This window comes from Salvelinus alpinus, chromosome 23 (genome assembly GCF_045679555.1).
Source record: "Salvelinus alpinus chromosome 23, SLU_Salpinus.1, whole genome shotgun sequence".
Lineage (NCBI taxonomy): Eukaryota > Metazoa > Chordata > Actinopteri > Salmoniformes > Salmonidae > Salvelinus > Salvelinus alpinus.
Window position 1 is genome coordinate 3,230,799 of NC_092108.1, and position 23,498 is coordinate 3,254,296.

The following is a 23,498-nucleotide window of genomic DNA, read 5'->3' on the forward strand; positions in this document are numbered from 1 at the left end:
CGCTGGTTATTTAACTAAACCCACTGGTTACGGACCCCACCGCTGGTTATTTAACTAAACCCGCTGGTTACGGACCCCACCGCTGGTTATTTAACTAAACCCACTGGTTACGGACCCCACCGCTGGTTATTTAACTAAACCCGCTGGCTACGGACCCCACCGCTGGTTATTTAACTAAACCCGCTGGCTACGGACCCCACCGCTGGTTATTTAACTAAACCCACTGGTTACGGACCCCACCGCTGGTTATTTAACTAAACCCACTGGCTACGGACCCCACCGCTGGTTATTTAACTAAACCCACTGGCTACGGACCCCACCGCTGGTTATTTAACTAAACCCACTGGTTACGGACCCCACCGCTGGTTACGGACCCCACCGCTGGTTATTTAACTAAACCCGCTGGTTATTTAACTAAACCCACTGGCTACGGACCCCACCGCTGGTTATTTAACTAAACCCACTGGTTACGGACCCCACCGCTGGCTACGGACCCCACCGCTGGTTATTTAACTAAACCCACTGGCTACGGACCCCACCGCTGGTTATTTAACTAAACCCACTGGTTACGGACCCCACTGCTGGTTAGTAGAACAAAGGTAAGCCAGTTCAGAGCAACAACAAAATGTCTGGGGAGAGGAGAGGTTTGAGAATATCTAGATACCTTCTTGCTGTACATGCACATGTTGGGAGTCCTCCCAGGAACAGGGATTCCTGCTTTAGTCAGTTTGATGAAGTACTTCTGTACGCGGCTGGCCACCTGCACACACACACACACACACACACACACACACACACACACACACACACACACACACACACACACACACACACACACACACACACACACATCAGTATGTTATATTACCTGTTTCTCTGACCTGTACCCAGATCAGTATGTTATATTAACCTGTTTCTCTGACCTGTACCCAGATCAGTGTGTTATATTACCTGTTTCTCTGACCTGTACCCAGATCAGTATGTTATATTAACCTGTTTCTCTGACCTGTACCCAGATCAGTGTGTTATATTAACCTGTTTCTTTGACCTGTACCCAGATCAGTATGTTATATTACCTGTTTCTCTGACCTGTACCCAGATCAGTATGTTATATAACCTGTTTCTCTGACCTGTACCCAGATCAGTGTGTTATATTACCTGTTTCTCTGACCTGTACCCAGATCAGTATGTTATATTAACCTGTTTCTCTGACCTGTACCCAGATCAGTGTGTTATATTAACCTGTTTCTCTGACCTGTACCCAGATCAGTGTTATATTACCTGTTTCTCTGACCTGTACCCAGATCAGTATGTTATATAACCTGTTTCTCTGACCTGTACCCAGATCAGTGTGTTATATTAACCTGTTTCTCTGACCTGTACCCAGATCAGTGTGTTATATTAACCTGTTTCTCTGACCTGTACCCAGATCAGTGTTATATTACCTGTTTCTCTGACCTGTACCCAGATCAGTATGTTATATTACCTGTTTCTCTGACCTGTACCCAGATCAGTATGTTATATAACCTGTTTCTCTGACCTGTACCCAGATCAGTATGTTATATAACCTGTTTCTCTGACCTGTACCCAGATCAGTATGTTATATTAACCTGTTTCTCTGACCTGTACCCAGATCAGGGTGTTATATTAACCTGTTTCTCTGACCTGTACCCAGATCAGTATGTTATATTAACCTGTTTCTCTGACCTGTACCCAGATCAGTGTGTTATATTAACCTGTTTCTCTGACCTGTCCCCAGATCAGTGTGTTATATTAACCTGTTTCTCTGACCTGTACCCAGATCAGTGTGTTATATTACCTGTTTCTCTGAGGACCTGCTCACACATACCTTTGAAATGTAAGTGTGTATCTCAGTGTGTGTGTGTGTGTGTGTGTGTGTGTGTGTGTGTGTGAGACCTGTTTAGCGGTCCTGTTTCCCAGGGCGTCAGCTATCTTCTGCCAGCGTTTAGACTCCACCTCCTCAGGAGGAAACTGCAGTAGAAGAAGCTCCAGCTTTTTCTACACAGACAGAGACAGACAGACACACACACACACACACACACACACAGAGAGGGAAAATCAATCAAATTTATTCATAAAGCCCTTCTTACATCAGGTGATGTCTCAAAGTGCTTATACAGAAACCCAGCCTAAAACCCCAAACAGCAAGCAATGCAGGTGTAGAAGCACGGTGGCTAGGAAAAACTCCCTGGAAAGGCCAGAACCTAGGAAGAAACCTAGAGAGGAACCAGGCTATGAGGGGTGGCCAGTCCTCTTCTGGCTGAGCCGGATGGAGATTATAACAGAGTACAGGGCATGGCCGATTAATTAGGGCCGATTTCAAGTTTTCATAACAATCGGTAATCAGCCTTTTTGGATGCCGATTATATTGCAATCCACGAGGAGACTGCGTGGCAGGCTGACCAACACGAGGAGACCGCGTGGCAGGCTGACCAACACGAGGAGACCGCGTGGCAGGCTGACCAACACGAGGAGACCGCGTGGCAGGCTGACCAACACGAGGAGACCGCGTGGCAGGCTGACCAACACGAGGAGACCGCGTGGCAGGCTGACCAACACGAGGAGACCGCGTGGCAGGCTGACCAACACGAGGAGACCGCGTGGCAGGCTGACCAACACGAGGAGACCGCGTGGCAGGCTGACCAACACGAGGAGACCGCGTGGCAGGCTGACCAACACGAGGAGACCGCGTGGCAGGCTGACCAACACGAGGAGACCGCGTGGCAGGCTGACCAACACGAGGAGACCGCGTGGCAGGCTGACCAACACGAGGAGACCGCGTGGCAGGCTGACCAACACGAGGAGACCGCGTGGCAGGCTGACCAACACGAGGAGACCACGTGGCAGGCTGACCAACACGAGGAGACCGCGTGGCAGGCTGACCAACACGACGAGACCGCGTGGCAGGCTGACCAACACGAGGAGACCGCGTGGCAGGCTGACCACCTGTTACACGAGTGCAGCATCAAAAGGACCTTGTGGCTGCAAGGAGCCAAGGTAAGTTGCTAGCTAGCATTAAACTTATCTTATAAAAAAAACTATCAATCTTCACGTAATCACTAGTTAACTACACATAGATGATATTACTAGGTTAACTAGCTTGTCCTGCGTTGCATATAATCAATGTGGTGCCTGTTAATTTATCATCGAATCACCGTCTAATTCAACTTCGCGAAAAAGGTGATGATTTAACAAAAGTGCATTCACGAAAAAAGCACACAAATGTACCTAACCATAAACATTGATGCCTTTCTTAAAATCAATACACAGAAGTATATATTTTTTAAAACCTACATATTTAGTTAAAATAAATGCATGTTTGCAGCCAATATTAACCAGGGAAATTCTGTCACTTCTCCTGCGTGCACGCAGAGTCAGGGTATATGCAGCAGTTTGGGCCGCCTGGCTCGCTGCGAACTGTGTTGCTTCCTAACAAAGACTAATTAATTTGCCAGAATTGTACATAATTATGACATAACATTGAAGGTTGTGCAATGTAACAGGAATATTTAGACTTGGATGCCACCCGTTAGATAAAATACGGAAGGGTTCCAGATTTCACTGAAAGAAGAAACGTTTTGTTTTCGAAATGATAGTTTCCGGATTCGACCATATTAATGACCTAAGGCTCGTATTTCTGTGTTTATTATATTATAATTAAGTCTATGATTTGATATTTGATAGAGCAGTCTGACTGAACGGTGGTAGGCAGCAGCAGGCTCGTAAGCATTCATTCAAACAGCACTTTACTGCGTTTGCCAGCAGCTCTTCGCTGTTTATGAATTCAAGCCTATCAACTCCTGAGATTAGAATGGCAATACTAAAGTACCTATTAGAACATCCAATAGTCAAAGGTATATGAAATACGAATGGTATAGAGAGAAATAGTCCTATAATAACTACAACCTAAAACCTCTTACCTGGGAATATTGAAGACTCATGTTAAAAGGAACCACCAGCTTTCATATGTTCTCATGTTCTGAGCAAGGAACTTAAACGTTAGCTTTTTTACATGGCAAATATTACACTTTTACTTTCTTCTCCAACACTGTTTTTGCATTATTTAAACCAAATTGAACATGTTTCATTATTTATTTGCGACTAAATAGATTTTTTTTCATGTATTATATTAAGTTAAAATAAAAGTGTTCATTGTACTTGTCATTATTACAAATATATATATAAAAATTGGCCGATTTTAATCGGTATCTGCTTTTTTTGGTCCTCCAATAATCGGTATTGGCGTTGAAAAATCATAAATCGGTCGACCTCTAGTTCATAGATGACCAGCAGGGTCAAATAATAATAATCACAGTGGTTGTAGAGGGTGCAACAGGTCAGCAGGAGTAAATGTCAGTTGGCTTTTCATAGCCGACCATTCAGAATTAGAGACAGCAGGTAGAGAGAGACAGTAGAAAGACCACAGACACACACATTTGATCTGATCTCTGGTAAAAACAAAAAAAAGAATAACAAAACACACACACACACACACACACACACACACACACACACACACACACACACACACACACACACACACACACACACACACACACACACACACACACACACACACACACACACACACACACACACACACACTTGTCAGTACCTGTTCTTCCACGGTCCACAGCTGGTTAAAGGTGTCAGGTTTACTCTGGTGACACAGCCGCCCTCGGATCATCTGGACAGACAGGTTAGAGAGAGACGGGTAGACAGACAGACAGGTTAGAGAGACACAGGTAGACAGACAGGTTAGAGAGAGAGACGGGTAGACAGACAGACAGGTTAGAGAGAGAGACGGGTAGACAGACAGGTTAGAAAGAGACGGGTAGACAGACAGGTTAGAGAGAGACGGGTAGACAGACAGACAGGTTAGAGAGAGACGGGTAGACAGACAGACAGGTTAGAGAGAGACGGGTAGACAGACAGACAGGTTAGAGAGAGACGGGTAGACAGACAGACAGGTTAGAGAGAGACGGGTAGACAGACAGGCACAATCCAGGAATAAATTAATGACGTGACGGGTTGCGTCCATAGGTCTCTGGTCAAAAGTAGTGCACTATGTAGGGAATAGGATCTAAAGTAGTGCACTATATAGGGAATAGGATTCCATTGGGACGCAGCCATGATGTGATGTTTGTTAAAGCGCCTTGGAGATGTCTAATCTACACAATCAATTAAACTGACCGCTTTCAGACAAACTTGTAGAAAGAGAGACAGAGAGACAGAGAGAAAGAGAGGGACAGAGAGAGAGAGAGACAGAGAGAGAGAGACAGAGACACAGAGAGACAGGAAGGAAGCAGAAGGAAGACTACCAGTAGAAGAGGTCTGCTCTCATGCTTCCATAGATACCATCTCTTACTCATGCTTAACCATGTGATGTAGTATGTGTAAATAGACGGGGTGGAGTGTATAAAGAGACGGGGCGGAGTGTATAAAGAGACGGGGTGGAGTGTATCAAGAGACGGGGTGGAGTGTGTAAAGAGACGGGGCGGAGTGTGTAAAGAGACGGGGTGGAGTGTATAAAGAGACGGAGTGGAGTGTGTAAAGAGACGGGGTGGAGTGTATAAAGAGACGGGGTGGAGTGTGTAAAGAGACGGGGTGGAGTGTGTAAAGAGACGGAGTGGAGTGTGTAAAGAGACGGGGCGGAGTGTGTAAAAAGACGGAGCGGAGTGTGTAAAGAGACGGAGCGGAGTGTGTAAAGAGACGGAGCGGAGTGTGTAAAGAGACGGAGTGGAGTGTGTAAAGAGACGGAGTGGAGTGTGTAAAGAGACGGGCGGAGTGTGTAAAGAGACGGGCGGAGTGTGTAAAGAGACGGAGTGGAGTGTGTAAAGAGACGGGGTGGAGTGTGTAAAAAGACGGAGTGGAGTGTATAAAGAGACGGAGTGGAGTGTGTAAAAAGACGGAGCGGAGTGTATAAAGAGACGGAGTGGAGTGTGTAAAGAGACGGAGTGGAGTGTATAAAGAGACGGAGTGGAGTGTGTAAAGAGACGGAGTGGAGTGTGTAAAGAGACGGGGTGGAGTGTGTAAAAAGACGGAGCGGAGTGTATAAAGAGACGGAGTGGAGTGTGTAACGAGACGGAGTGGAGTGTGTAAAGAGACGGAGTGGAGTGTGTAAAGAGACGGAGTGGAGTGTGTAAAGAGACGGGCGGAGTGTGTAAAGAGACGGAGTGGAGTGTGTAAAGAGACGGGGTGGAGTGTGTAAAAAGACGGAGCGGAGTGTATAAAGAGACGGAGTGGTGTGTAAAGAGACGGAGTGGAGTCTATAAAGAGACGGAGTGGAGTGTGTAAAAAGACGGAGCGGAGTGTATAAAGAGACGGAGCGGAGTGTGTAAAGAGGGAGTGGCGTGTGTAACGAGATGGAGTGGAGTGTGTAAAGAGACGGAGTGGAGTGTGTAAAGAGACGGAGTGGAGTGTGTAAAGAGACGGAGCGGAGTGTGTAAAGAGACGGAGCGGAGTGTGTAAAGAGACGGAGTGGAGTGTATAAAGAGACGGGGTGGAGTGTGTAAAGAGACGGGGTGGAGTGTGTAAAGAGACGGGGTGGAGTGTGTAAAGAGACGGAGCGGAGTGTGTAAAGAGACGGAGCGGAGTGTGTAAAGAGACGGAGTGGAGTGTGTAAAGAGACGGAGTGGAGTGTGTAAAGAGACGGGGTGGAGTGTGTAAAGAGACGGGGTGGAGTGTGTAAAGAGACGGAGCGGAGTGTGTAAAGAGACGGAGTGGAGTGTGTAAAGAGACGGAGTGGAGTGTGTAAAGAGACGGAGCGGAGTGTGTAAAGAGACGGAGTGGAGTGTATAAAGAGACGGAGTGGAGTGTGTAAAGAGACGGGGTGGAGTGTGTAAAGAGATGGAGTGGAGTGTATAAAGAGACGGAGTGGAGTGTGTAAAGAGATGGAGTGGAGTGTATAAAGAGACGGAGTGGTGTGTAAAGAGACGGAGTGGAGTGTATAAAGAGACGGAGTGGAGTGTGTAAAAAGACGGAGCGGAGTGTATAAAGAGACGGAGCGGAGTGTGTAAAGAGGGAGTGGCGTGTGTAACGAGATGGAGTGGAGTGTGTAAAGAGACGGAGTGGAGTGTGTAAAGAGACGGAGTGGAGTGTGTAAAGAGACGGAGCGGAGTGTGTAAAGAGACGGAGCGGAGTGTGTAAAGAGACGGAGTGGAGTGTATAAAGAGACGGGGTGGAGTGTGTAAAGAGACGGGGTGGAGTGTGTAAAGAGACGGAGCGGAGTGTGTAAAGAGACGGAGCGGAGTGTGTAAAGAGACGGAGTGGAGTGTGTAAAGAGACGGAGTGGAGTGTGTAAAGAGACGGGGTGGAGTGTGTAAAGAGACGGGGTGGAGTGTGTAAAGAGACGGAGCGGAGTGTGTAAAGAGACGGAGTGGAGTGTGTAAAGAGACGGAGTGGAGTGTGTAAAGAGACGGAGCGGAGTGTGTAAAGAGACGGAGTGGAGTGTATAAAGAGACGGAGTGGAGTGTGTAAAGAGACGGGGTGGAGTGTGTAAAGAGATGGAGTGGAGTGTATAAAGAGACGGAGTGGAGTGTGTAAAGAGATGGAGTGGAGTGTGTAAAGAGACGGAGTGGAGTGTATAAAGAGACGGAGTGGAGTGTGTGTATCACAGTAACTAGAAGAGGGCGGAGTGTGTAAAGAGACGGAGTGGAGTGTGTAAAGAGACGGAGTGGAGTGTGTAAAGAGACGGAGTGGAGTGTGTAAAGAGACGGGGTGGAGTGTGTAAAGAGACGGAGTGGAGTGTGTAAAGAGACGGAGTGGAGTGTGTAAAGAGATGGAGTGGAGTGTATAAAGAGACGGAGTGGAGTGTGTAAAGAGACGGAGTGGAGTGTGTAAAGAGACGGAGTGGAGTGTGTAAAGAGACGGAGTGGAGTGTGTGTATCACAGTAACTAGAAGAGGGCGGAGTGTGTAAAGAGACGGGGTGGAGTGTATAAAGAGACGGAGTGGAGTGTGTAAAGAGACGGGGCGGAGTGTATAAAGAGACGGAGTGGAGTGTGTAAAGAGACGGAGTGGAGTGTGTAAAGAGATGGAGTGGAGTGTGTGTATCACAGTAACTAGTAGAGGGCGGAGGTACACCAGACTGGGCACGAACTACAGAACATTTATATTTTAGTCATTTAGCAGAAGCTCTTATCCAGAGCGACAGATGTTTCACCTAGTTGGCTCGGGGATTCGAAGCAGTAACCCCGAACACACTTAACCACTAGACTACCTGCCGCCCCAACAAATATGTTCATTGAGAACAGAGAATAGTAACTATGGTTGAACAGTGCCTTCAGAGAGCATTCTTACCCTTTGACATTTTGTTGTGTTCCAGCCTGAACTCAAAATGGATTAAATATTATTTTCCCCCCCCCCACATCTCCCCCAAAATGGAAACATGCTTCTAGAAATCTTTTGCAAGTTTACGGAAAATGAAATCACATTTACATAAGTATTCACATTTACATAAGTATTCACATAAGTATTCACATTTACATAAGTATTCACACCCCTGAAGCAATATATGTTAGAAGCACTGTTTGCAGTGATCACTGATGTGAATCTTTCTGGGTGAGTCTCTAGGAAATTTGTTCACCTGAACTTTGTTCATCTGGATTGTACAACATTTGCCCATTATTCTTTTCAAAGGTCTTCAAACTCTGTCAAATTGGTTGTTGATCATTGCTAGACAACTATTTTCAGGTCTTGCCCTAGATTTTCAAGTAGATTTAAGTCTAAACTGTAACTCGGCCATTCAGGAACATTCACTGCCTTCTTGATAAGTAATTCAAGTGTAGATTTGGCCTTGTGTTTTAGGTTATTGTCCTGCTGAAAGGTGCATTCATCTCCCAGTGTCTGGTGGAAAGCAGACTGAACCAGGTTTTCCTCTAGGGTTTAGCCTGTGCTTAGGTCCATTCCATTTCTTATTTATCCTGAAAAACTCTCCAGTCCTTAACGATTACAAGCATACCCATAACATGACGCAGCCACTACTACGCTTGAAAATATGGAGAGGTACTCAGTAATGTGTTGTATTTGCCCCAAACCACAAGTGTATTTGCCCCAAACCAAACCTCAAGACAAAAAGTTAATTACTTTGACACATTTTTTGCAGTATTACATTAGTGCCTTGTTGCAAACAGGATGCATGTTTTGGAATATTTTTATTCTGTACAGGCTTCCTTCTTTTCACTCTGTCATTTAGGTTAGTATTGTGGAGTAACTACAATGTTGTTGATCCATCCTCAGTGTTCTCCTATCACAGCCATTAAACTCTGTTACTGTATTAAAGTCACCATTGGCCTCATGGTGAAATCCCTGAGAGGTTTCCTTCCTCTCCGGCAACTGAGTTAGGAAGTACGCCTGTATCTTTGTAGTGACTGGGTGTATTGATACACCATCAAACGTGTAATTAATAACTTCACCATGTTCAAAGAGATATTCAATGTCTACTTTAAAAAAATATTTTAACCATCTACCAATAGGTGCCCTTCTTTGTGAGGCATTGGAAAACCTCCCTGGTCTTTGTGGTTGAATCTATGTTTGAAATTCACTGCTCGACCAAGGGACCTTACAGATAATTGTATGTGTGGGGTACAGATATGAGATAGTCATTCAAAAATCATGTTAAACACTATTATTGCACACAGAGTGAGTCCATGCAATTTATTATGTGACTTGTTGAGCACATTTTTACTCCTGAACTGATTGAGGCTCCTTACCATAACAAAGGGTTAAATACTTATTGACTCAAGACATTTCAGCTTTCATTTTTTTATTAATTTGTAAAAATGTTGAAAAACATAATTCCTCTCATGTGGTATTATGGGTTATTATGTGTAGGCCAGTGACAAAAAATCTTAATTTGTATTTATTTATTTAACCTTTATTTAACTAGGCAAGTCAGTTAAGAACAAATTCTTATTTACAATGACGGCCTAGTAACAGTGGGTTACCTGCCTTGTTCAGGGGCAGAACGACAGATTTTTACCTTGTCAGCTCGGGGATTCGATCCAGCAACCTTTCGGTTACTAGTCCAACGCTTTAACCACGAGGCTACCCAATTTAATCCATTTTAAATTCAGACTGTAAGGCAACAAAATGTGGAGAAAGTCAAGGCGCGTGAATACATTCTGAAGGCACTGAGTGTGTGTGTGTGTGTGTTGGGTAGTGCAACCATAACCATTGGCAGTGTGTTTACCTGTGAGTTGCTGCTGTTCTCCAGAGCATCACTAGAGGGCAGAGCAGAGTACAGGGTCGACGATTCACCCTCCTTGTCCTTGGGATCCAAGGGGCTGATTGGTCGGTCTGGTAACCTGACTATAGTAATAATACAGCACACTGATTGGTCAGTCTGGTCACCTGACTATAGTAATACAGCACACTGATTGGTCGGTCTGGTAACCTGACTATAGTAGTAATAATAATACAGCACACTGATTGGTCAGTCTGATCACCTGACTATAGTAATAATAATAATACAGCACACCGATTGGTCAGTCTGGTCACCTGACTATAGTAGTAATAATAATACAGCACACCGATTGGTCAGTCTGGTCACCTGACTATAGTAGTAATAATACAGCACACTGATTGGTCAGTCTGGTCACCTGACTATAGTAATAATAATAATACAGCACACTGATTGGTCAGTCTGGTCACCTGACTATAGTAATAATAATAATAATAATACAGACATTTACATTTACATTTAAGTCATTTAGCAGACGCTCTTATCCAGAGCGACTTACAAATTGGTGCATTCACCTTATGATATCCAGTGGAACAACCACTTTACAATAGTGCATCTAACTCTTTTAAGGGGGAGGGGGGGGGGGTTAGGAGGATTACTTTATCCTATCCTAGGTATTCCTTAAAGAGGTGGGGTTTCAGGTGTCTCCGGAAGGTGGTGATTGACTCCGCTGACCTGGCGTCGTGAGGGAGTTTGTTCCACCATTGGGGTGCCAGAGCAGCGAACAGTTTTGACTGGGCTGAGCGGGAACTGTACTTCCTCAGAGGTAGGGAGGCGAGCAGGCCAGAGGTGGATGAACGCAGTGCCCTTGTTTGGGTGTAGGGCCTGATCAGAGCCTGAAGGTACGGAGGTGCCGTTCCCCTCACAGCTCCGTAGGCAAGCACCATGGTCTTGTAGCGGATGCGAGCTTCAACTGGAAGCCAGTGGAGAGAGCGGAGGAGCGGGGTGACGTGAGAGAACTTGGGAAGGTTGAACACCAGATGGGCTGCGGCGTTCTGGATGAGTTGTAGGGGTTTAATGGCACAGGCAGGGAGCCCAGCCAACAGCACACTGATTGGTCAGTCTGGTCACCTGACTATAATAATACAGCACACTGATTGGTCAGTCTGGTCACCTGACTATAGTAATAGTAATAATAATAATACAGCACACCGATTGGTCAGTCTGGTCACCTGACTATAATAATACAGCACACTGATTGGTCAGTCTGGTCACCTGACTATAATAATACAGCACACTGATTGAAAACAGAAAGAACAAAGCATTTCCAAAACATTAGAAAATAAGACCCATTTCAATTATGAAATAAACAATTAATCAATCAAACAACTTAATTCATACGATGCCTTGTTGGTAACGGTCGACTAACCCTTATCGAATATGAGTTTGAGCCTCCTGGTTTTGCGTTTCTTGTCACAGAACTCCCTCTGGAAGTCTCCCAGCCCTGACGTGTACTGGTCCCATGAGATGTCTGGCAGCTGAACCACTCTCTGGGGCCGTGGCATGCCCAGTTCCACCTGGGGGTCAGAGGTAAGAACTCAGCAGGAAGTGACCTCATAGAACAAGACAGTAGCTTCAATCTGCCATATTGTGAGACACAACATTTCGTTTGGATAAATGGAGAGAGACAGACAGACAGACAGACAGACAGACAGACAGACAGACAGACAGACACACACACAGAGAGAGAGAGACACAGAGAGAGAGAGACACAGAGAGAGAGAGAGAGAGGAACAACAAACCTGTTTCTGCTGCTGCTCTACAAAGCCGATGGGCTCAAAGAGGGTTATAACACATCATATACCTGTTATAACAGGTTATAATCGTTACTATGACACAGAACAGTACCTGTTTCTGCAGCTGCTCCACAAAGCTGACGGGGTCTCGGAGAGCCTCTCTCTGCTGTATGACCAGACGCTCCAAGTCCAGTATACTCTGAGTTCTCTGGGCCTCCAACACACCTACAGTCTGGAGTAACCTCTGGTAACTGGTGGGGAGGGGGGGAATAACAGAGAGGGGGGGGGGGGGGGGGTTAATTTGCTTATTAGGATCCCCGTGACATTTTGCAGAAGCAGCACCTGCTCATCCTGGGGTCCTCAAAAAAACACACAAGACAAGTAACAAAACACTGATAGACAAGGACAGTCACACAAATGTAATCTACAACAATAAACAAACAGAGAAGTACAATAATGTGTTTGTTTGTTCCCTTACGGTCCTCGTTGTTCCACCAGGTGTGTTTTTTTAATGTCATTTTGCTGTTTGCTTTAATAACTGGAGATTGAAGGTATTGATCTGTATAATACTGTGAAGGTAGTTCCGTGTGATCATGGCTCTGTGTAATACTGTGAAGGTAGTTCCGTGTGATCATGGCTCTGTGTAATACTGTGAAGGTAGTTCCATGTGATCATGGCTCTGTGTAATACTGTGAAGGGAGCAGTGTGTGACCATGGCTCTGTGTAATACTGTGAAGGTAGTTCCATGAGATCATGGCTCTGTGTAATACTGTGAAGGGAGTTCCATGTGATCATGGCTCTGTGTAATACTGTGAAGGGAGTTCCATGTGATCATGGCTCTGTGTAATACTGTGAAGGTAGTTCCATGAGATCATGGCTCTGTGTAATACTGTGAAGGGAGTTCCATGTGATCATGGCTCTGTGTAATACTGTGAAGGTAGTTCCATGTGATCATGGCTCTGTGTAATACTGTGAAGGGAGCAGTGTGTGACCATGGCTCTGTGTAATACTGTGAAGGTAGTTCCATGAGATCATGGCTCTGTGTAATACTGTGAAGGGAGCAGTGTGTGACCATGGCTCTGTGTAATACTGTGAAGGGAGTTCCATGTGATCATGGCTCTGTGTAATACTGTGAAGGTAGTTCCATGAGATCATGGCTCTGTGTAATACTGTGAAGGGAGTTCCATGAGATCATGGCTCTGTGTAATACTGTGAAGGGAGTTCCATGAGATCATGGCTCTGTGTAATACTGTGAAGGGAGTTCCATGTGATCATGGCTCTGTGTAATACTGTGAAGGGAGTTCCATGTGATCATGGCTCTGTGTAATACTGTGAAGGGAGTTCCATGAGATCATGGCTCTGTGTAATACTGTGAAGGGAGTTCCATGTGATCATGGCTCTGTGTAATACTGTGAAGGTAGTTCCATGTGATCATGGCTCTGTGTAATACTGTGAAGGGAGTTCCGTGAGATCATGGCTCTGTGTAATACTGTGAAGGTAGTTCCATGTGATCATGGCTCTGTGTAATACTGTGAAGGTAGTTCCATGTGATCATGGCTCTGTGTAATACTGTGAAGGGAGTTCCATGTGATCATGGCTCTGTGTAATACTGTGAAGGGAGTTCCATGTGATCATGGCTCTGTGTAATACTGTGAAGGTAGTTCCATGTGATCATGGCTCTGTGTAATACTGTGAAGGTAGTTCCATGTGATCATGGCTCTGTGTAATACTGTGAAGGTAGTTCCACGTGATCATGGCTCTGTGTAATACTGTGAAGGGAGTTCCATGAGATCATGGCTCTGTGTAATACTGTGAAGGTAGTTCCATGAGATCATGGCTCTGTGTAATACTGTGAAGGGAGTTCCATGTGATCATGGCTCTGTGTAATACTGTGAAGGGAGTTCCATGTGATCATGGCTCTGTGTAATACTGTGAAGGTAGTTCCATGAGATCATGGCTCTGTGTAATACTGTGAAGGGAGTTCCATGTGATCATGGCTCTGTGTAATACTGTGAAGGGAGTTCCATGTGATCATGGCTCTGTGTAATACTGTGAAGGTAGTTCCATGTGATCATGGCTCTGTGTAATACTGTGAAGGTAGTTCGATGAGATCATGGCTTTGTGTAATACTGTGAAGGGAGTTCCATGTGATCATGGCTCTGTGTAATACTGTGAAGGGAGTTCCATGTGATCATGGCTCTGTGTAATACTGTGAAGGTAGTTCCATGTGATCATGGATCATCAAATACAATACTCTCAGTTTTAGATGTATAACTGGCTTTGGGTGCTGAACATAAAGAGTGTGGAATAATCTGCATACATAGTCCTTCTAGCTTCGTGGAAGACCAAATCAAATCAAAGTTTATTTGTCACGTGCGCCGAATACAACAGGTGTAGGACCAGTGGCAAATCATGTGTAAACATAGAGAAGAGTAATGGCCCAAGGGAACTGCCCTGAGGGACACCGCACTGTATAAATCTAATGTTCGAGAAGCTTCCATTGAAGAACATTCTCCGGTTTCTATTGGATAAATGATTCTCCAACCACGTGACTGTAGGTGATGTAAAGCCATAGCAAGTGAGTTTCTTCAATAACAATTTACGATCAACAACATCTAACAATACAGCTCCAACTATCATCTTATTATCAATTTATTTTAGCCAATCATCAGTCATTTGAATCAGTGCAGTACAAGTCTATATGCATCCTGAAAGTCGGTAGTGAACGTGTTCTCTGAAAAACAGACCCACTCGGTAGTGAACGTGTTCTCTGAAAAACAGACCCACTCGGTAGTGAAAGTGTTCTCTGAAAAACAAACCCACTCGGTAGTGAACGTGTTCTCTGAAAAACAGACCCACTCGGTAGTGAACGTGTTCTCTGAAAAACAAACCCACTCGGTAGTGAACGTGTTCTCTGAAAAACAAACCCACTCGGTAGTGAACGTGTTCTCTGAAAAACAAACCCACTCGGTAGTGAACGTGTTCTCTGAAAAACAAACCCACTCGGTAGTGAACGTGTTCTCTGAAAAACAAACCCACTCGGTAGTGAACGTGTTCTCTGAAAAACAGACCCACTCGGTAGTGAAAGTGTTCTCTGAAAAACAAACCCACTCGGTAATGAACGTGTTCTCTGAAAAACAGACCCACTCGGTAGTGAACGTGTTCTCTGAAAAACAAACCCACTCGGTAGTGAAAGTGTTCTCTGAAAAACAAACCCACTCGGTAGTGAAAGTGTTCTCTGAAAAACAAACCCACTCGGTAGTGAACGTGTTCTCTGAAAAACAGACCCACTCGGTAGTGAACGTGTTCTCTGAAAAACAGACCCACTCGGTAGTGAACGTGTTCTCTGAAAAACAGACCCACTCGGTAGTGAACGTGTTCTCTGAAAAACAAACCCACTCGGTAGTGAAAGTGTTCTCTGAAAAACAAACCCACTCGGTAGTGAACGTGTTCTCTGAAAAACAAACCCACTCGGTAGTGAACGTGTTCTCTGAAAAACAAACCCACTCGGTAGTGAACGTGTTCTCTGAAAAACAGACCCACTCGGTAGTGAACGTGTTCTCTGAAAAACAGACCCACTCGGTAATGAACGTGTTCTCTGAAGAATGGTATTGTATTTGGTCAAACAATATCTTCTCCATCAGGTTACTAACAACAGGCAGCTGATTGGGCAGCAAAGGGTGCTTTACTATTTTTAGGCAGTGGAATGACTTTAGCTTCCTTCCACACCTGTGGACACATTTCTTTTAGTCTTTAAAGACTTAGCAAATAGGGGTGGTATTACAGTCTGCTACCATTCTCAGTAGTTTACCATCTAGGTAGTCTATACCTGGTGGTAATACAGTCTGCTACCATTCTCAGTAGTTTACCATCTAGGTTGTCTTTACCTGGTGGTAATACAGTCTGCTACCATTCTCAGTAGTTTACCATCTAGGTTGTCTATACCTGGTGGTAATACAGTCTGCTACCATTCTCAGTAGTTTACCATCTAGGTTGTCTTTACCTGGTGGTAATACAGTCTGCTACCATTCTCAGTAGTTTACCATCTAGGTAGTCTATACCTGGTGGTAATACAGTCTGCTACCATTCTCAGTAGTTTACCATCTAGGTAGTCTATACCTGGTGTTAATACAGTCTGCTACCATTCTCAGAAGTTTACCATCTTGGTTGTCTATACCTGGTGGTAATACAGTCTGCTACCATTCTCAATAGTTTACCATCTAGGTTGTCTATACCTGGTGGTAATACAGTCTGCTACCATTCTCAATAGTTTACCATCTAGGTAGTCTATACCTGGTGGTAATACAGTCTGCTACCATTCTCAATAGTTTACCATCTAGGTAGTCTATACCTGGTGGTAATACAGTCTGCTACCATTCTCAGTAGTTTACCATCTAGGTAGTCTATACCTGGTGGTAATACAGTCTGCTACCATTCTCAGTAGTTTACCATCTAGGTTGTCTATACCTGGTGGTAATACAGTCTGCTACCATTCTCAATAGTTTACCATCTAGGTTGTCTATACCTGGTGGTAATACAGTCTGCTACCATTCTCAATAGTTTACCATCTAGGTTGTCTATACCTGGTGGTAATACAGTCTGCTACCATTCTCAATAGTTTACCATCTAGGTTGTCTATACCTGGTGGTAATACAGTCTGCTACCATTCTCAATAGTTTACCATCTAGGTTGTCTATACCTGGTGGTAATACAGTCTGCTACCATTCTCAATAGTTTACCATCTAGGTTGTCTATACCTGGTGGTAATACAGTCTGCTACCATTCTCAATAGTTTACCATCTAGGTTGTCTATACCTGGTGGTAATACAGTCTGCTACCATTCTCAATAGTTTACCATCTAGGTTGTCTATACCTGGTGGTAATACAGTCTGCTACCATTCTCAATAGTTTACCATCTAGGTTGTCTATACCTGGTGGTAATACAGTCTGCTACCATTCTCAATAGTTTACCATCTAGGTTGTCTATACCTGGTGGTAATACAGTCTGCTACCATTCTCAATAGTTTACCATCTAGGTTGTCTATACCTGGTGGTAATACAGTCTGCTACCATTCTCAATAGTTTACCATCTAGGTTGTCTATACCTGGTGGTAATACAGTCTGCTACCATTCTCAGTAGTTTACCATCTAGGTTGTCTATACCTGGTGGTAATACAGTCTGCTACCATTCTCAGTAGTTTACCATCTAGGTTGTCTATACCTGGTGGTAATACAGTCTGCTACCATTCTCAATAGTTTACCATCTAGGTTGTCTATACCTGGTGGCTTATCATTATTGATGGATAGTTGTTCCACCTCTTCTAAACTCGACCAAATTCTAAACAGCAATCCTTCTCTTTCAATATTATATATTATATTATACAAGAATATGATGGTTGACTGTTCAATATTGTCATGTGACTTCTGACTTGTTCCACTCTACTGGTGAAATAGTCATTGAAGTGACTGAACATATGGGAAGGTTTTGTTACAAACTTTAATGAACGAATGGAGATTAATTGTATTTTCTACCCATCACATCATTTAAGGTCTTTTTCCGTTGTGTTTTTCCATCATTTATCTTGGTTTGGTAATATAAATTATTTTTGTTCAGTTAAGTCACAACATTTCTCAATTGACAGTATGTCGACCAATCAGCTGAGCAGTCTGACTTGGTTGTCACCTTCCTTTCTTTAACCCATTAAGCCAGAGGGATCTAACGGGTCTCACAGTTTGTTTCTGAACAGGTGCATGCTGGTCAACAACTGGCATGAATCATTTTACAAATAGGGGGGAGACAACATGCACCCTAGTAAATGGCACCCTAGTCCCTATATAGTAGTGATGGGGGAATAAATGGCACCCTAGTCCCTATATAGTAGTGATGGGGGAATAAATGGCACCCTAGTCCCTATATAGTAGTGATGGGGGAATAAATGGCACCCTAGTCCCTATATAGATAGTGATGGGGGAATAAATGGCACCCTAGTCCCTATATAGTAGTGATGGGGGAATAAATGGCACCCTAGTCCCTATATAGATAGTGATGGGGGAATAAATGGCACCCTAGTCCCTATATAGTAGTGATGGGGGAATAAATGGCACCCTAGTCCCTATATAGCAGGTCCAACCCATTCCAGTCCAGTAGAACCCAGTTCAACCCAGTATGACCCAGTCCAGCCCAACCCAGTACGACCCAGTCCAGCCCAGTTCAACCCAGTCCAGTCCAGTACGACCCAGTCCAGCCCAGTACGACCCAGTTCAGCCCAACTCAGTTCAACCCAGTCCAGTTCAACCCAGTCCAGCCCAGTACGACCCAGTCCAGTCCAGTTCAACCCAGTCCAGCCCAGTACGACCCAGTCCAGTCCAGTTCGACCCAGTCCAGCCCAGTACGACCCAGTCCAGCCCAACCCAGTTCAACCCAGTCCAGCCCAGCACGACCCAGTCCAGCCCAACCCAGTTCAACCCAGTCCAACAGGACATGACTTCCCAGCACTGCTGTCTGTGTCCCAAACGGCCCCCTAGTCCCTACATGGTGCACTACTTCAGACCAGGGTCCATAGTGCACTACTTCAGACCAGGGCCCATAGTGCACTATGGAATAGGGAGCCGTTTGGATGCAGCCCCCTGCCTCTGAGCTAACTACAGTAGTTTCCTCTGAGCTAACTACAGTAGTTTCATCTGAGCTAACTACAGTAGTTTCCCCATGAGCTAACTACAGTAGTTTCCTCTGAGCTAACTACAGTAGTTTCATCTGAGCTAACTACAGTAGTTTCCTCTGAGCTAACTACAGTAGTTTCATCTGAGCTAACTACAGTAGTTTCCTCTGAGCTAACTACAGTAGTTTCCTCTGAGCTAACTACAGTAGTTTCATCTGAGCTAACTACAGTAGTTTCCTCTGAGCTAACTACAGTAGTTTCATCTGAGCTAACTACAGTAGTTTCCTCTGAGCTAACTACAGTAGTTTCCTCTGAGCTAACTACAGTAGTTTCCTCTGAGCTAACTACAGTAGTTTCCTCTGAGCTAACTACAGTAGTTTCCTCTGAGCTAACTACAGTAGTTTCATCTGAGCTAACTACAGTAGTTTCATCTGAGCTAACTACAGTAGTTTCCCCATGAGCTAACTACAGTAGTTTCATCTGAGCTAACTACAGTAGTTTCATCTGAGCTAACTACAGTAGTTTCATCTGAGCTAACTACAGTAGTTTCCCCATGAGCTAACTACAGTAGTTTCCTCTGAGCTAACTACAGTAGTTTCATCTGAGCTAACTACAGTAGTTTCCTCTGAGCTAACTACAGTAGTTTCCTCTGAGCTAACTACAGTAGTTTCATCTGAGCTAACTACAGTAGTTTCATCTGAGCTAACTACAGTAGTTTCATCTGAGCTAACTACAGTAGTTTCCTCTGAGCTAACTACAGTAGTTTCATCTGAGCTAACTACAGTAGTTTCCTCTGAGCTAACTACAGTAGTTTCCTCTGAGCTAACTACAGTAGTTTCCTCTGAGCTAACTACAGTAGTTTCCTCTGAGCTAACTACAGTAGTTTCCTCTGAGCTAACTACAGTAGTTTCATCTGAGCTAACTACAGTAGTTTCATCTGAGCTAACTACAGTAGTTTCCCCATGAGCTAACTACAGTAGTTTCATCTGAGCTAACTACAGTAGTTTCATCTGAGCTAACTACAGTAGTTTCATCTGAGCTAACTACAGTAGTTTCCCCATGAGCTAACTACAGTAGTTTCCTCTGAGCTAACTACAGTAGTTTCATCTGAGCTAACTACAGTAGTTTCCTCTGAGCTAACTACAGTAGTTTCATCTGAGCTAACTACAGTAGTTTCATCTGAGCTAACTACAGTAGTTTCATCTGAGCTAACTACAGTAGTTTCCTCTGAGCTAACTACAGTAGTTTCCTCTGAGCTAACTACAGTAGTTTCATCTGAGCTAACTACAGTAGTTCCATCATCACAGTCATCTCACTCTAGCTGGCAACATGAATCATATTACCAATATACGTTACATGATACTCCCTAATGATCAATTCTATTTTCCAAACCTTGGATACCCTCAGCCCGAACTCTCAGCAGGAGGGTTGTTTTAGACTCATTAGGTCAGGTTTATTTTCCTTTGAAAGGAGTCGATTCCAATGAAAGATATAAAAACTGATGTTTTCATTTAGGATTTTTCAAGTATGGACTTGGAATATAAAATCACACCCTGAAATTGAAAGGCAGCAGAGCTCCTGAAACGCAGAGATGAGTTACCTCTGGTTAGTTCAGTCATTCCTATGGGGAAATGAGTTACCTCTGGTTTGTTCAGTCATTCCTATGGGGAAATGAGTTACCTCTGGTTCGTTCAGTCATTCCTATGGGGAAATGAGTTACCTCTGGTTTGTTCAGTCATTCCTATGGGGAAATGAGTTACCTCTGGTTTGTTCAGTCATTCCTATGGGGAAATGAGTTACCTCTGGTTTGTTCAGTCATTCCTATGGGGAAATGAGTTACCTCTGGTTTGTTCAGTCATTCCTATGGGGAAATGAGTTACCTCTGGTTTGTTCAGTCATTCCTATGGGGAAATGAGTTACCTCTGGTTTGTTCAGTCATTCCTATGGGGAAATGAGTTACCTCTGGTTTGTTCAGTCATTCCTATGGGGAAATGAGTTACCTCTGGTTTGTTCAGTCATTCCTATGGGGAAATGAGTTACCTCTGGTTTGTTCAGTCATTCCTATGGGGAAATGAGTTACCTCTGGTTTGTTCAGTCATTCCTATGGGGAAATGAGTTACCTCTGGTTTGTTCAGTCATTCCTATGGGGAAATGAGTTACCTCTGGTTTGTTCAGTCATTCCTATGGGGAAATGAGTTACCTCTGGTTTGTTCAGTCATTCCTATGGGGAAATGAGTTACCTCTGGTTTGTTCAGCCATTCCTATGGGGAAATGAGTTACCTCTGGTTTGTTCAGTCATTCCTATGGGGAAATGAGTTACCTCTGGTTTGTTCAGTCATTCCTATGGGGAAATGAGTTACCTCTGGTTTGTTCAGTCATTCCTATGGGGAAATGAGTTACCTCTGGTTTGTTCAGCCAGTCCTATGGGGAAATGAGTTACCTCTGGTTTGTTCAGTCATTCCTATGGGGAAATGAGTTACCTCTGGTTTGTTCAGCCAGTCCTATGGGGAAATGAGTTACCTCTGGTTTGTTCAGCCAGTCCTATGGGGAAATGAGTTACCTCTGGTTTGTTCAGCCATTCCTATGGGGAAATGAGTTACCTCTGGTTTGTTCAGCCAGTCCTATGGGGAAATGAGTTACCTCTGGTTTGTTCAGCCATTCCTATGGGGAAATGAGTTACCTCTGGTTTGTTCATCCATTCCTATGGGGAAATGAGTTACCTCTGGTTTGTTCAGTCATTCCTATGGGGAAATGAGTTACCTCTGGTTTGTTCAGTCATTCCTATGGGGAAATGAGTTACCTCTGGTTTGTTCAGTCATTCCTATGGGGAAATGAGTTACCTCTGGTTTGTTCAGTCATTCCTATGGGGAAATGAGTTACCTCTGGTTTGTTCAGTCATTCCTATGGGGAAATGAGTTACCTCTGGTTTGTTCAGCCATTCCTATGGGGAAATGAGTTACCTCTGGTTTGTTCAGCCATTCCTATGGGGAAATGAGTTACCTCTGGTTTGTTCAGCCAGTCCTATTGGGAAATGAGTTACCTCTGGTTTGTTCAGTCATTCCTATTGGGAAATGAGTTACCTCTGGTTTGTTCAGTCATTCCTATTGGGAAATGAGTTACCTCTGGTTTGTTCAGTCATTCCTATGGGGAAATGAGTTACCTCTGGTTTGTTCAGCCAGTCCTATGGGGAAATGAGTTACCTCTGGTTCGTTCATCCATTCCTATGGGGAAATTAGTTACCTCTGGTTTGTTCAGCCATTCCTATGGGGAAATGAGTTACCTCTGGTTTGTTCAGTCATTCCTATGGGGAAAATGAGTTACCTCTGGTTCGTTCAGTCATTCCTATGGGGAAATGAGTTACCTCTGGTTCGTTCATCCATTCCTAAGGGGAAATTAGTTACCTCTGGTTCGTTCAGCCATTCCTATGGGGAAATTAGTTACCTCTGGTTCGTTCAGCCATTCCTATGGGGAAATTAGTTACCTCTGGTTCGTTCAGCCATTCCTATGGGGAAATTAGTTACCTCTGGTTCGTTCAGCCATTCCTATGGGGAAATTAGTTACCTCTGGTTCGTTCAGCCATTCCTATGGGGAAATTAATGGGGAAAGAATACGGCTTTGGGATAAACATAGAAAATAACTAACCCCCATTACCATTATCATCCCAGACCAACGACCATGTCATCACTAACCCCCACTACCATTATCATCCCAGACCAACTACCCTGTCATCACTAACCCCCATTATCACCACAGACAACTATCCTGTCATCACTAACCCCCATTATCACCACAGACCAACTATCCTGTCATCACTAACCCCCATTACCACCATAGACCAACTACTCTGTCATCACTAACCCCCATTATCACCACAGACCAACTACCCTATTATCACCACAGACCAACTACCCTGTCATCACTAACCCCCATTATCACCACAGACAACTACCCTGTCATCACTAACCCCCATTATCACCACAGACGAACTACCCTGTCATCACTAACCCCCACTACCATTATCACCACAGACCAACTACCATGTCATTACTAACCCCCATTATCACCACAGACCAACTATCCTGTCATCACTAACCCCCATTATCACCACAGACCAACTATCCTGTCATCACTAACCCCCATTATCACCACAGACCAACTATCCTGTCATCACTAACCCCCATTATCACCTCAGACCAACTACCCTATTATCACCACAGACCAACTACCCTGTCATCACTAACCCCCATTATCACCACAGACAACTACCCTGTCATCACTAACCCCCATTATCACCACAGACCAACTACCCTGTCATCAATAACCCCCATTATCACCACAGACAACTATCCTGTCATCACTAACCCCCATTATCACCTCAGACCAACTACCCTATTATCACCACAGACCAACTACCCTGTCATCACTAACCCCCATTATCACCACAGACAACTACCCTGTCATCACTAACCCCCATTATCACCACAGACCAACTACCCTGTCATCACTAACCCCCACTACCATTATCACCACAGACCAGCCACCCTGCCATCACTAACCCCCATTATCACCACAGACCCAGTTATAATATCTGATGCTGGTGTGTGTTGAGAGGGGTGACGAAAGCAGCCATCCACACTAACATAGACACCAGACAGTAGTAGCCTATATAATGTACTGAAGGAGAAACCTGCAGTCAATCCAATGGAAATAACGTTCAGACTTGAAATAGCATTTTCCAGTGAGTCAGAGATCTACAGTGCTACCATTTGGTGCTCCTTGTAAAAAACATCAGTGTAGAGCCCTGTGAGTGCAGGATTTTCCATTTCTACATTATACCCTTT

At 44.4% G+C, this 23,498-nt stretch overlaps 2 protein-coding genes across 2 annotated transcripts in view; both read right to left on the bottom strand.

Annotated features, from left to right (window-relative positions):
* Nucleotides 1–23,498, bottom strand: part of LOC139550071 (ubiquitin carboxyl-terminal hydrolase 33-like) — a 570,053-nt gene that overhangs the window by 437,863 nt on the left and 108,692 nt on the right. The gene's annotated exons all lie outside the window — the stretch shown is intronic.
* The window catches only part of zzz3 (zinc finger, ZZ-type containing 3), a 65,215-nt gene that overhangs the window by 15,812 nt on the left and 25,905 nt on the right, over nucleotides 1–23,498 (bottom strand). Inside the window, exons 3-8 of the mRNA XM_071360676.1 lie at nucleotides 12,111–12,249; nucleotides 11,632–11,779; nucleotides 10,212–10,330; nucleotides 4,637–4,708; nucleotides 1,918–2,019; nucleotides 665–760 (exon numbers count right to left, since the gene is read on the bottom strand). Of these exons, the coding sequence (XP_071216777.1) occupies nucleotides 665–760; nucleotides 1,918–2,019; nucleotides 4,637–4,708; nucleotides 10,212–10,330; nucleotides 11,632–11,779; nucleotides 12,111–12,249 (676 nt within the window). The remainder of the gene's footprint in view (nucleotides 1–664; nucleotides 761–1,917; nucleotides 2,020–4,636; nucleotides 4,709–10,211; nucleotides 10,331–11,631; nucleotides 11,780–12,110; nucleotides 12,250–23,498) is intronic.